Source organism: Aythya marila, assembly GCF_965140915.1.
Source record: "Aythya marila genome assembly, chromosome: 2".
Classification (NCBI taxonomy): domain Eukaryota; kingdom Metazoa; phylum Chordata; class Aves; order Anseriformes; family Anatidae; genus Aythya; species Aythya marila.
The window spans coordinates 121,082,513-121,097,176 of NC_139043.1; the positions used below are offsets into that span (position 1 = coordinate 121,082,513).

The 14,664-nt window shown below is 42.9% G+C and overlaps 1 protein-coding gene across 3 annotated transcripts in view; it reads left to right on the plus strand.

Moving 5' to 3' along the window:
* Positions 1–14,664, plus strand: part of TRIM55 (tripartite motif containing 55) — a 40,581-nt gene that overhangs the window by 787 nt on the left and 25,130 nt on the right. For all 3 annotated transcript variants that reach the window (XM_082753846.1, XM_082753845.1, XM_082753844.1), the window contains exons 2-5: positions 258–430; positions 8,666–8,831; positions 10,353–10,448; positions 14,384–14,617. In XM_082753846.1, coding sequence (XP_082609972.1) covers positions 258–430; positions 8,666–8,831; positions 10,353–10,448; positions 14,384–14,617 — 669 coding nt within the window. The remainder of the gene's footprint in view (positions 1–257; positions 431–8,665; positions 8,832–10,352; positions 10,449–14,383; positions 14,618–14,664) is intronic.

A 14,664-nucleotide genomic window follows, 5' to 3' on the forward strand; every position in this document is an offset into this window, starting at 1 on the left:
CACCATGGGCCTGATCTGAACAACTTCAGCTGCTTCTCCCAGTAATTTTTTAAATATTGAATGGCTTGACCCAGAGCTCCTTGGGCTAGTAGGGAAGAAGAAGGGAGAGAGGGACATGGCCTTGATTTCAGTGGGCTCTGGTCCATCATGAAACAGCCTCCGTGTGCTCCAAGAACAATGACTCATTGTCCAAACACATTTTGGCGAAGGTGTGCATGGCCTTACTCACCTCTTCTTGTGCTACTTGGCAAGAACAGGCCTCGAACCCCTACCTGCCCACCAGGGGAGGCACGACTGTGGCTTCGGGAGGCCGGTTTCGCTGCCCCTCATGCAGGCATGAAGTGGTCCTCGACCGGCACGGGGTGTACGGGCTGCAGAGGAACCTGCTGGTGGAGAACATCATCGACATATACAAGCAGGAGTCCACAAGGTAAGCAGTGAATTTGTACCCTACATAGAAGATCTGTCACAAAAGCAGACGCTGCTTAGGAGATTCTGGTGTCCTTCTGGTCTTTCTATTTGTCAGAAGTGAGGTTTATTTAGTTATTTTCTCTCTTGGAAATACAGAAGGGATTGTGCTGCTGTGCATGCCTGCCTGTTTGCTATACAGTGATGTCAGCTCTCACTTATTGAGCTCAGAAAACAGTATCCAAATAAATGCTGAGTTTCCTCACTACCACTTAGAGAAAATGAATGTGCCATACTTATTCACATGAGCAACACTTGCCTGCGCAAGCAAAGACCTTGAAGTCAAAGTGGGTATTCATATGGATAAGGGAAAAGTAGATAGGTTCATGTTGCTCATTTTATAAACTGTTCAAAAGAACATCTTTCTCTTTATCCTGTATGTTCTCATGCTAAAGAAAGGAAAGGAATTTCAAATCTTGTTAGAAAATTCTGAGGGACAGACAGAACAAACAAGGAGATAGGTCAATTGCACAGAGAGGATGCCCTGCATCATAAGATCAAATCAAAACTCAGTAAAAAATCTCCACTCCTGTCAGCTTGGAATGTGAACACTTGGGATGAAATCAAGCCTTATTCAGGATTCTGTAAAAGTGAAGGAAAAAACAAACAATATATATGAATGCTATGTGGTTGTGTCCAAGAATCAGGATCCCAGTGCAGAGGAGTGGGTTAATCCTAAAAAGTAAGATTGCTCCTCATGTTAATTGCCTGTAATGGGTGTGTAACAGATCCAGCAGTAGAACAATATTGCATTCTTCTCTCTCTCTTGCTCTGGGATGGGTCGGACATATGCTACCACCCTGGGGAACGTAGTAAGAGGGAAGCTAAGCCTGGTCCCAGGCCATCAACTAAGCAGCTCTGACCCAGAGACACAGCCTGTTGTCACCAGCATGCATCCATAAGGCCGGTTTTGTATGGCAAGGCGTTTTGTACACCTGAAGGAAGGTGTAATCCTAGCCACACTCCCTGATAGTCATCCCATCCTGCTCCCACAAGAGTCTGGGCTTTGCACAGATAACAGAGACGATACTGGTGGAGCAGGTGGACACAACCCCTGGAGCACAGCTCAGGACACTTCTACCCTCCTCCAGCAGAGGAGGTCAGTTACCAGCAGACAGGACATTTTGGATCCCAGCAGTGGCTTTGGCTATTCTTGGCTGTTTGAATTCCTTCAGGGACTGTTGTAGCTGGGCATAGCTTCGAGCTCCAAAACGCTGGAGAGCACGAAGTTGGCTTAAAATTGTCCTTTCTGCTGCCCTTAGCACTCCAAGCCCAGGGAAGGTCAGCTACCCTCGTGTGTGTCATTGATATCCAAATATTATTTGAGTCAAGAAAGTCTCGGAGGAAATGAATCAGCAGAGCTACGATGGTGGACTTTGCTCTCAACCAAATTAGCTGGACATGTGTGGCCTCATGTCTTTTTTTTTTTTCTTTATTTTTTTCTACTCAGAGTTGTATTTAACTTTAAAAATATGGAAATGCAGCTGCTTTTTGTCATGTAGTTCATGGGCAAATTGAACAAAATTCAGTTAAACAGAAACATAAGAGATTTAGTAGATATATATATTTTTTTTAATTCTAGTAAAGTACAATGCGACATGGAGAATAAAAAGGGAGAATAGAAATAATCTAAATATGAACATATATTTGCTTAGCTATCTATCCAAAATGTTCGTTTGTTTAATCTGTTCAGGTGTTTATTTAACCTTCATGCATGTCCTTAGATTTAAAATAATTATCAGGGTTACGTAGCAGCGGCAGTGCATAACAGCATTATCTAAACTATTTGGCACTTTGTAGGCTTCAGCTGCTTATCTCCCTCTGCCTAACGTTCCTTGGGCTCCCATGGTGTGTGAGCAAGATTTGCCACTGCCTTACCCTGTGCTGTCCTGCTGAAACAAGAAAGTCAAGGAAAATCAAGTCTCCCCTCCTTCCTTTTGTACCAGTCTCCTTCAAACAGAGGGCTGGGTTTGGCAGAGGTACATAGGAAGGGTGAGATGTCATCTTTGCATCCTTGAGTGTTCCCAAGACAATCCTTCAAGACAGTAGCTCCTGTGACTTCCAGAGGGGAGCCTCTTCCCCCAGGTCTTCCTGTGGATATAATTCACCATAAATGAATGCCAGATTGATGCCAGCCCCCAGGTGCTTTTTTCATGAGCTGAGGAGAGTGAGGGAAATCCAGATAAGGAGCAAGCTTTGTTTCCTGCTTAGACAAAAATAATTTATTTCAGAAATATTATTTTCTAATTTGAGTTTCTATTTGAATTAAGGCATTGTTCTTTCAGAAATAAAAGCTGGGGCAGAAGCTGCCATGGGGTTGGGAAGCTCTGCCCAAGCCCTCACATGCAGCCCTTCTTATTAATAACAATCACATCATTTTTTTATCTTCTATCACATTGCTCATCAAACTCCAGCCGATGACAGCGGAGCCCGTTGCCCAATTTAGAACCTATTAGCAACACAAGGAAAAAAAATATTCAAGCAGGATGTGGCTCCTGCAAAGCTTTAAAGGAGGGCAAAGTGCCGAACTGGGTGGAAATAGAGTTGACTAAAATATTACACCGATGTTTGAAAGGCTGTGGGCCACTGATTACCCAAACTTTCTGAGGAGCATCAGGGGGCCTGCTGCTGCCAGAAAAGGGTAGCTGCAGGAAGCTGGGACTTCTCACACGCTCTGGCAGCCTCTAACGAGCTCAGCCAGCTATTCCTGATCAAAGGGTGCTTCTGGGCTTTGTTCCAGCTGAATCCTGCTCAGCGAGGGTCGAGTGCCCCTTCTCCCTTACACCTACTAGGTGAGGGCTGGCCCTGCAGCCCTGTGCGTGGATGGAGCAGCACGTGCAGCAGGGACCAGGCACCATGCTGAGAGCAGTGTGCACGGGCTCTGCGACTGTGGTGGCAGGGTGGCACTGCCACAACCTGACACCTCAGTGGTCACATCGTGAGCTCCCAAGGGAGGTTGTGGCTCTCCAGGATGGGCTGCGGGGATGCCTGGGCTCTCAGATGGCTGGACCAGGGAGACCAGAGTGGTGGGCCCTGGTAGGAGTCTGTGTCACAAACCAGTGCTGCAAGAGGAGCCCCACAGACTGCACAGCAAGAGAAATGAGGAGAGAGATCACCTGGATATTCTCCAAGTCCCCATGGAGAAGGAAGTCTCCTTCTCCAAGGCCCCATGGGCCTTACCTGTGCCAAAGGTTTTCTTGGGTCGGGCATTCACAATGGTGGTATGTATGTATGGAACTGCAGGAATCCCAAAGTTCTTTTTTTTTTTTTTGTCTTCTAATTTTTCAAGCCCCACTTCTGCCTTGAGTATTGATGGACTGTTTACTTCTTTTGGGGGAGTCCATCACTGTGGTTGATTTTCAAGGACAGTCTCCTTCAATCTTCATCCAGCCTCCAGTGGTCCATTGCCATGTGCAAGCACTCAAGCAATGGTGGCAGGAGACCTGCATGGATTAACAAAGAGCTCCTGATAAAACTTAAAAAAATAAAAAATAATAAAAAAAATAAAGACAGGTGGATGACCCAGGAATATTTTGAGATATTTTCCAAGCTTGTAGAGATGGAGTTAGGAAAGCCAAAACCCACCTGGCGCTTAATGTAGTGAGAGATGTGAAGGGTAAGAAGAGCTTCTACAAGTACATCAGCAGCAAGAGGAAGGCTGGGGAAAATGTGGGTCCACTGCTAAATAGGACACAGGAGAGGCCAAGATACTCAATGCCTTCTCCATCTCTGTCCTTAATGGTAAGACTGGCCGTCAGGAATCCCAGGTCCCTGAGACCAGTGGGAGAGTCTACAGCAAAGACTGACCTTCAGTGGGGGAGGATGAGGTTGGGAAACATTTTTTTACTTTTGACATCCTGACGGGATACACACATGAGTGGTGTGCAAGCTGGCCAATGTCATTGCAAAACCACTCTCGATAATCTTTGAAAAGTCATGGTAATAGTTATAGGTTCCTACGGACTGTAGGAAAGCAGATGTCACACTGTGACAACTACAGGCTGGTCAGCCTCATACCAATCCCTGGAAAAGTATTGGAGCAAGCTCTCCTAGAACTCATATCCAAACATAAAAAACAAGGTGGTGATTGGAAGTAGTCAGCGTGAAGGGGAAATGGTGCTTGACCTACCTGATGGCCTTTTACGAGATGACTAACTTGGTGAACAAAAGGAGAACAGTGGATGTTGTTTAACTAGACTGTCAGCTCTGCCTCTCATAATATCCTCATTGACAAACTGATGAAGTAATGTTGAGAGGGGATGGCAGACAGAGAAGTGGACTGAAAACTGGCTGAACTGCCAGACTCAACTGGTTATGATGAGCAGCACAAAGTCAGGTGGTGGCCAGTCATTAGTGGTGTAGGTAGAGGTTGATACTGGGGCACAATGCAGTTTACTATCTTCATTAATGACTCAGATGATGGGACAAGTGTTTTCCAGTTCAAGAGAGATACTGGAATAAGTCCAGCAAAGGGCCATGAAGATGACTAAGGGACTGTAGCATCTCTCCTGCGAGGAAAGGCTGAGAGAGCTGGGACTGTTCAGCCTGGAGAAGAGAAGGCTCAGGGAGGATCTCACCAATGTCTATGGGTACCTGAAGGGAGGGTGCAAAGTGAACGGAGCCAGGCTCTGCTCAGTGGTGCCCAGGGACAGGACAAGAGGCAATGAGCACAAACTGGAACACAGGAAATTCCACAGAAAACACTGAAAACCCTTTTTTACTGTAAGGGTGGTCAAATACAGGTAAAGGTTTCCTCAGTAAAACCACTATCAAAGTTGGATTCAGGATTTCAACGGAGATCTTTTTGTATTTGTATAAATACTATGTACAACATGACTTCTAATTAAACAATTCACCCCTCGGTTTTGTGTCACAGAACCTATTCCTGCAACTCTTTTACCCATGTAACCAAGGACATTAGAGGATGTAAGCAACAGGAGTGGAATTGTTAAAAATCTGTGCCATTTAGGTCAGACCTGGCACAATATGTTAATACACATAATAGTGTGGTGTGGTGTATACAAGGTAGGCAGTTCCCTGTCAAGCTTAGACGAATTTACTCTTTTGTGAGAGAACAATGGGAATATGAGGTCCTAAACTTCATTTGATATAAAACTACATAAATACACTTCTACATATCAATATATTAATATCAATTTTGTTAAGGTCCTCCTATTTCCTTAAATAAAATGTGTTCCTTCATGAACCCAGCAGCTTTGAAATTCTTCACTGAATTACAGAATTGTGGAATGATTGAGGCTGGAAGGGGCCTCTGGAGGCCATCTGGTCCAAAGCCCTGCTCAAGCAGGGCCACCCTGAGTAAGTTGCCCAGGACCATGTCCAGATGACTTTTGAAGGTCTCCAAGGACAGAGACACCACAACCTCTCTAAGAAACCTTTCCCTGTATTTGATTACCCCCACAGTAAAAAAGGGTTTTCTGTGGAATTTCCTCTGTTCTGGTTTGTGCCCACTGCCTCTTGTCCTGTCCCTGGTCACCACTGAGCAGAGCCTGGCTCCATTCTCTATGACTTGTTCTCTCTCTCAGCCCTTCCTCACAGGAGAGATGCTGCAGTCCCTTAGTTGTCTTCATGACCCTTTGTTGGACTCTCTTGTACCGGGGATCCCAGCGCTTGGCACAGCACTCCAGATGTGGCCTCGCCAGTGCCGGGAGGCCTCCTCTCCATAAAGCATGCACAACACTCTGCACATTAAGGTCCATGTCCAATTTTAATGGAAAATAATAAGCCTGTAGCAGTCAAACGCAGGCTGAGTATCTCAAAGAGCAGAGACAAAGAATCACAGAATCACTATTAGGGTATTTCAGCTGCCTGCCCATCCTTTGGTCACAACCACATCTGTGATGAATCTTTTTTCCTAGTAAAGCCATGTTGTTGTTGTCCTACTGGCTACTTTCTAATCTTCCACTTAGGAGCAGCCACTGTTTTACATGTAGGAGCTGTGTTTCAGCCTTTGCTACCCCAATGTAAACCTAGAGGATCTCCTCTGAAGTCAGGGAATGTTCTGCAAAATATCTCTCCTTTAGCAAAGCCTAGGAAGGAGACCATAAATCTGTTTACTTCTGATCTTCTGTCACTGTCTTCAGGGCCCCGCTAGTTCAGGGAGTTCTGCCAGGTTTCCTCCAGCTCCTTGCGGCACCTTTGAAGGTTGGCTACTTCTGGCTGAACTTGCTCGACACCATCGCCTTTTTGCCCTGTGTTGTGTGTCTTTCATGCTAGTGGCACAGCTCCAGTGTCAAATAACATTCTCGTAGTTTCTGGTCTTGTAAATATTTGCAGGAAGAGCAGCTATTTCAGGCTTAATTAATCACTTTGATATTCATTGTCTGTTACTGCCCCGGCAGGTGGGCCCACCCACTGGTGCACCATAACATAGCAGGGGCTGTTAGCAGTCAGCTGCAAACAACGTAAAGCATCCTTCACAGTGGGGACACACCTCTTTTGGCTGGCCTTGAAATGGTGCTCAGTTTGACACATCGAGGGCCTTGTGTAAATGTATGCTGGAGATCTGACCCAAATAATACAGGCTTCCTCCAGAAATGTTCTTCTGGTTTTATTTTTGTAAAGCATGCTATATTGAACATCACAGGTTTCCTTATAAACACTTTTAATTCTAGTGCCTTTAAAAATAAAAAACAAAGGCATGAAGCATTTTCTTTGTTGCTCAATCTTTTTTACATGCATTTAATTGATCACATTCCATTCCTCTTTTTTAAGGTCAGAAGAGAAAACCCGTACTTTGTCATTAAAAAATTTCCACTCTGCCAAACTGTATGGAAAGTTCTACTGTAGTACAATATAGAATAATGATCTTTACAGAATGTTTTACAATTGTGATAGAATGAATGACTCATTGCCTCCTTGCTATGGAGCTCTGTAGAATGGTTTAAAAAAAAAAAAAAAGTTTCCATTTAATGCCATTAAATTCTATAGTTTGGGGAAATATTTTCTATCCAATGACGACAACGTATTTCTATGTTGTTGTTGTTTCACTTGCTACAGGTAAGCCATAGTTCTCCCTCCAGAAGGTAGCATAAAGGTATAATGAATTATACCAGAAAGATTTCACACACCACAGTAGGAGTGGCAGCCTTTGGAGGCTGAAACCCCCAGGCACACTCCACTAACCCTATGCTCTAGTGCCATGTCACACGCTCATGTGCTTCTCACGGATGTTCTTAGGGTGCTAAGCATGGAGCACAGGCTCAGAAAATCATCATCCTGCCCATACAGACAGGACCAGAGCTTTCACCTACACTGGGCATGTCAGTTAGATGGCTCATTAAAGGAATTTACAACTAAATTGATTCCTCAAATGGCAGGGGTTGACTAATGTGTGAATCATTTTGGTGAAAAGAAATCAGGACTGGGCTAGTGAGGCTAATGATAGATCCTGGCTTAGCACAGGTGAGGTTACACACTTCTTGTGTAGCCATACCCTTGGTGGCTGGCACAATCAAATGAGCTGTTCTTTAAAAGCTTGACACTGTACAAGCTATAGAGTCACAGAATCATCTGGGTTGGAAAAGACCTTCAGGGTCACCAAGTCCAACCAGCTAGACACGAGCCACCCAGCTAAAATTAGTTTGTGTGAGACCTTATTTTGTTTGCTGGCATGGTGTAAAGGCCACAAGGACTTGGTCCAGTTTGATATCAACAGGCTTGACCTGGACCTTGGCACGTCAGCAGAGATCACAGAGTTAGAGGCATGAAGGCCCATTGATACCTACAACTCTTACTTCAAAGTTACATAGAAGCTATTCTGCATCAAGGCCAATCACCCAACATTTTGCATGATGAACCCTAAAGGAATTGCATATGTCTCCTATTTCAGGCCGATGATGGACAACATGCTAATTACAGTACACAGGTAGTCTCAGACCAATCTTGGTGAGGTTATTTACATTTTTAAACATGAGTGAGGGTTCAGTCACACTCCCAGTTGGAATCACAGAATGAAATCATGTTTCTATATTCTCATCACATCCTTTCGTGTCAGAATATTAAATGGTACTTCTGTCTATTTAGTCAGCCTGTGTGACAGGTTTAAATCTACAGTGAGTATTCAGCTCAACCTCGGACACTGCCATATGATTGTACCGTTTCATGTTGATACTCTGAGTACTGTCATCAGAAATTTATGAGACCAAGATTATTTTAAACTTATTTTCTTTTGCAGGCCTGAAAGGAAATGTGACCAGCCAATGTGTGAAGAGCATGAAGATGAGAGAATTAATATCTACTGTTTGAACTGTGAAATGCCCACCTGCTCCTTGTGCAAAGTCTTTGGTGCCCACAAAGACTGTCAGGTTGCTCCTCTCACAAACGTTTACCAGAGACAGAAGGTAAATAATTTTTTGTATCTCATAGTCCTCCCAGCAACTGGAAGGACCATCAACAGGAAAGTATTCCCATGAGCTTCCTGTGAGCTTCCAAAGGGGTCTTGGAGTACATTCTCCATTCCTGTAAGGGAATGAAGGGCTCACACAAATCTGTTGAAACTGTTTTGGAACACAGAGATATAAATTTATGAGAAATCACACAGAAAGATATTACAGTGTCTCAGTTTTTGTTAGGATAATAAGTAAACACTTTAGACCAAGATTTGATGTGAAGGTGAGGATCTCCCTTTTGAGGTTCCTAATCTATTTTTTCAGTGCTCTTAGATCACAAAAATAAGCAGGATTTACAGAACAGAACATGATAAAAAGAGAACAGGCCGTTACAAATCAAAAAGTTATCTATCAGGCACTTTTGCCTTTAAGCATCCCATTTTTAAGAAATTTTAAGTGCAAAACCTCCTGCAAGTAAATGCAGGAATATTCAATAGTTGGCAGCACAGGATGTACCTAACATCCTCTGCCCTTGCTGTCACCAGTAAAAGACTTGTTTATTTTTAATACAGTATTAATTTAAAACCTGACTCACTGGGTTATCCTCATGAGATAAACAGCTCATTTTTCTGGAGGGCCCCGGTGGGCCTAGCAATCAGACAGGACAAGTTTGCAATCCCAGCCTCCAACTTTGTCACACAGATGCTTGTGTGTGAAAACTACAAATGAGAAGTCAGTTTAGAAAAGTAGTTACAAGCATCTTTTTTGATCAAAAAAGGAGAGAGAATGGGGAGAAATTTCTTGGACTAAATCCATGCCCTCAATCACTCCCTTTTCATGTAGACTTGCAAGCAGTGGTTTCCTCCCCAGCGTGCCTGTGGAAAGGGGCTTTCATGCCCAAGAATGGATGTCTAACCCATAGCCTGTGGGATGCAAGCTTCAAAGGATCCTCTACAAAGCTGTAGAGGCCACAGGCACGGATGTCTCTGTGGACAGATCACTCCATCAGTATGCTAAGGGCTCCTTGCCCTCCTCTGCACCCTCACCAAGTTCCCTGTGGAGTATCTTCTCTGACTTTCCTCTTCTAAGGACATCTCCCATTCATGTCAGGGTGTTTCATTTTTCCTCCATGTAGAGGTCCCTGCCTCAACATCTCCAGCTCCTTCCTCCCTGTATGTTTTTTCCCTTCTATCACACAGAAGGGCCCTCCATGTTCCCACTGGTCTGGTCCCTGAGAGAGTGTTCACCTGTTTCCCGTGTGCCAATGACTCTGTCTCCACCCTTTTCTCCCCCTTTTTAGTGTTTTGGGAGAGGAAACAAATGTCAAAATACTAGCAGGCAACTTGTGAGCAGGTAATGCTTCAATCTTCCATGGTTCTGGTGAAAAGAGCAGCTAATACCCTGGTATGGCTTATTCATCCCCCTGCTCCCCACTGTTAGATGGGCCACTCTGAGGTGGGACGGTGGGTGGCTGGCTGCCAGTGCCCCCCAAGTGTCTAACACCCTCTCACGTCCTCTCCCTTTCCTGACCAGTCCGAGCTGAGTGATGGCATCGCAGTCCTGGTGGGGAGCAATGACAGAGTGCAAGGGATAGTCACACAGCTGGAGGAGACCTGCAAGACAGTTGAGGTAAGTAGCACACTTTCACATGCAGTTATGTCAGAGTGGAGTTGCATCTTTTAAACTTTTGGTGGTAATGATCATTCTACACTACATCTCACCTTACCCGAATGGATTCCCACATTGTTCTGCCAAATCTGTGTGTTTTTGTAGGACTAGCTGTAGTACCTCATCCAAAGGATATGTCCTGCTCAGCACCCTGCCTCTGGCACTGACCACTGACTACTGACCACTTTGACTGATGACAAAGAGTAAAATAATCCATGTCAACACGTCTTGTTCAGCGTTCTTAGTTGCATAGGTTGTAACTGAAGATAAAAGCAGAAATGCCATCAACTCTTAGTTCATTTAACATCTCAGCTCAAGTGCTAGAGCTGTAGAAGACCAGCATTAGTCCTGACTGATTCTGAGGAGAACCTCAGTCTCAGACACAGGGTAGCCTCAGCTTAGCTCCCAAGTATGTCAATTAACTCTTTGTTTACTTTGCCTCCTGTGCAGTAGTTTTTTAATATACTCATGTTGTCCTTTAAGGAATCCTGTTGTGTTGCTCATGTGTGGGTCAAGTTTGGGTTGTTACTGTGAGTTTGGATTTTCTGGTAAAGGTCTTTCTCTGACAAAGCTGGAATTGGTTTTGTGTTATTCAGTAGCAGAAGTGGCTTTCATTTCCTCCAAGAGGTTTGCACCAACAAAGCAAATATAAATTTCAGCTCTGACCAATTTGAGCATCACAGAGTAATAGGCTGAAAGCAGCTCATATGAATTGATTTTATGATCAGAGTTTGATGAAGCATCTAGTGAAGAAGTCGCATCCCTCTCAGCCCAATTAGAATTCTATTGACCCTTCAGAGCTGGAGCAGAAAAGGGAAACTGCAGTGAAAAAGAAGATAATCCAAGATGTATAGATTCTAAATGGGAGCAAAAATTGATTCCACTATCTACGTACACAATTAATGAAGGTTCCTATTTCCTCAGAGCAAGAAAGAGCAGAAAATGTCCAAGTTTGGTTCAAAGAACATAAAACCATTAGCCCAAATAAATGAGACAGTGTTAGCAGCAGAGTCAGAACTTTGTAGTCAGGAAGCCTTCATATTGCAAGGATGAAATTGGCTGCTATCAGGACTTTGCAGACAGAAACAAGCCTTTCAAGTAGGTTAACTGCAGAAATTTAAATGATACAAAAGTAAGAGCTTATGCTCATTTAAGTTGAACTAGCTGATATAGAAACAAAACTTCAAACATCATCTGAAGTATGGAGAAAACACTGTGCTAAAAATACTTAAAAAATACAACAGCTTCTGAAACTAGCTTCCTCAGAGTCATCCACTCAGTTTAAAGCCTAACCTTTAAACTCGAAGCCCAGAGAAAGTGCAGCCATTTTACCTTCAGATGTTTTAACAGGCTTTTCACCTTTAAAGTCAGAGATTGCAGAAAATAGATCTTAGAGCTTACCTTGGCACTTCCATGTTACGTTTCAAGCAAATCACATTTCCTACCATACAACAGCTTTGTCTGAATTGACATCAGTTTGTCCTTGAAGATGAAAAGCTACATCTGGAGCTGAGAAATGTGCACACGTGGAAGTAATGCTCATAATCCAGGATTGTCTCTTCTCTCTTTACTTAATGCTTTGAGGAGAACAATAAGTGTCTGCTCCAGCAGAAAATACATGATCATTTTTCTTTTAGCTGGAGTATGCAATAGCCTACAGTTCTATATTTAGCTATTGCTCCTATCCAAGACTAAAAAAGAGAAGAAACAAACAAACAAAAACACCTGATTAATACTAATATAGCTTTTTAGCTGTTTGAAAGGTTTACCAAGTCCACATATTATACTGAAAACAAACAAGATAAAGCAGAAGAACATAAAATAGTAAATATTGAAAAAGTTTAGTTCTGTAAAAACAAGAGTCAGATAATGAAGAAAAAAATACAGTGTCTTTTTCAAATGCTAATAGCATAGACAGGCAACACAGATACTTCAGAACAAGCAGTGAAACTCATGTTCTTTCTTTCTCTTGGAGTTGTGCTTAAAAAAAAAAAAAAAAAAAAAAAAAAAGCTAAGATTTTTTTTAGAACGGAAAGTCATGTATTTATTAACCTTTTTTATTACTCAGAATCTGATTAGGATAATTCTATCACACAGAGGCTTAGTAAGGGTACATTTTATACAGAGAAGATAGTACTCAGATATATTTCAGCATTTGCAGTTAGGAACCAGCTTTGTTCTCTCCCACTTGAAGTTCACAACTCTGTAATATCTGCTGGCAGGAAATATTATATATTAGAAGTTAGAGATTGGGAAGGACTTCTCAGGGCACCCTGATATCACTCTGTCTCTCTTCTTCCCCTAATACTTGTCCTATATCAAATGTTGCAAATAGCACACACCTGTCCTGAAATTAAGGCTGTTTAAAAAGTGATCTGAGTGACATTTCAGAGGAGGTCATTGTAGACTAAAACGGAGTGTGCAGCAAGAGGAAGTGCAGGATACAGAGGGAGAAAGTGAGGAAAGGATTGAAAGAGGAGAGGAAGGTTATCTGAGGTCTGAACAATAGAACGACACCCAGAAATCGTGTCTCACTTGGTTCAAAAGTTCCTTAACCCCACTCTATAATTCACTCATGAGAGGAATTTCTGGAAAATGCCAAGGACCGCCAGGAGGACAGGTCATGACTGAACCCACAAGTTTTAAATTAGGAGTTCCTGTTTTGCCTACTCTTCCTCATTGGGAAGGAGAGGTGGATACTTGAGCCAATACAAGATATGTATGTGCTCCTCATCGTGCAACCCAGGCTGTGATATTTGGCCATATACCCATCTTTGAAAGGCTTTCTCCTTTGAACAATACAGAGCAGACCATCTCCAGCTCTTAGGAAAGAGCTCTGGCTGAAACTCAAGAAAAAAAGTGGTCAAATACTGTGAATAATACCAGTTCCAAAAGTACTGTGGGGTTGTTAATAACTCTGTGCTGCCAGGATCTTAGCTTTATGCCTCAAGGGATGAAGAAGAGGAATTGATTCAGCCTCGGTTCCCAAGAAGGAGATTAAAATAACCACCCCCATCCACAACCAGATATAACCACAATAAGGATATGCCCATCTACATGCCCCAGGGCACTGAGATGAGTCAAGTGCTTCTTCTTGGTAGGCCTCAGACATTACTGATAACCTGTCTCCACTTTCCTCCCCGTAAATCCTCCCTTGCAAGTGCAGTGTGTTCTTCTTAGAGAGTGTACAATGAAGTAGTCATCAAACCCACCTTCCTTACTTGGTGAAATACGCTGTGTTGTCTGGGTGGAAGGACAGTAAAAGTGTCTTGGAAAATGATGTGAAAATCAATGCTTGAAGGTAGGGTTGGGACCTGGCTCCTCCTCCTTGTCTTTGTGCTTTTGTCGCACACCATTTTCTTCGTGGTACCTCTACCTCATTCAGTACACAGTAAATGGAATATAATGGACACCTGCTGTCAAAACAGAGTCTAAAAGGGCTTATGTAAAAATCAAGCCTAAGCAAGAAAGTTCCAGGTAGAAAAAGAAAATTCTCCAGAACTGCTTTGAGATGATCTCTCCTTTCAAAAACGTTCTGTTCGTGCAAATGAACCCAGCTGCTACTATGGTGATGTTTTTTACTTTTTCTGCAGGCTTTGAAGTATCACTACAGACATCATAAATACCTTTTACAGTTTTTTTAGAAGGCTGACAAGTTATACAATAACCTGTTTGTGGGCTTTCAGTGGTTTGAAATCCAGAGTTTGAGAACAGTTTTAAAACTTTTGTTCCAATAGCTTGAACTTTGAAAATTATAAAAGTCTCTGGGGTCATTCAGAATCCTTTGCACTGCTCAGAAAGAGGAATTTCTTTGATGAAAATGCTTCCAAGTAACTGTAAAAATAGAAACTCTTTTAAGAACATAACATGTTTAACATAAACCAAATGATTCACAGGAATGCTGCAGACGACAGAAAGAACAGCTGTGTGAAAAATTTGATTATCTCTATTCCGTACTGGAAGAAAGAAAAAATGAGATGACACAAATAATCACTAGAACCCAAGAGGAGAAACTGGAACATGTCCGCTCCTTGATGAAGAAGTATGCGGATCATTTGGAAGCCGTGTCAAAGCTGGTGGAATCAGGAATCCAGTTCATGGAAGAACCAGAAATGGCTGTGTTTTTGCAGGTACAAAGTCTATAAGTAGAAGCAGAAGTAGAGCAGTGGGTTTGCTG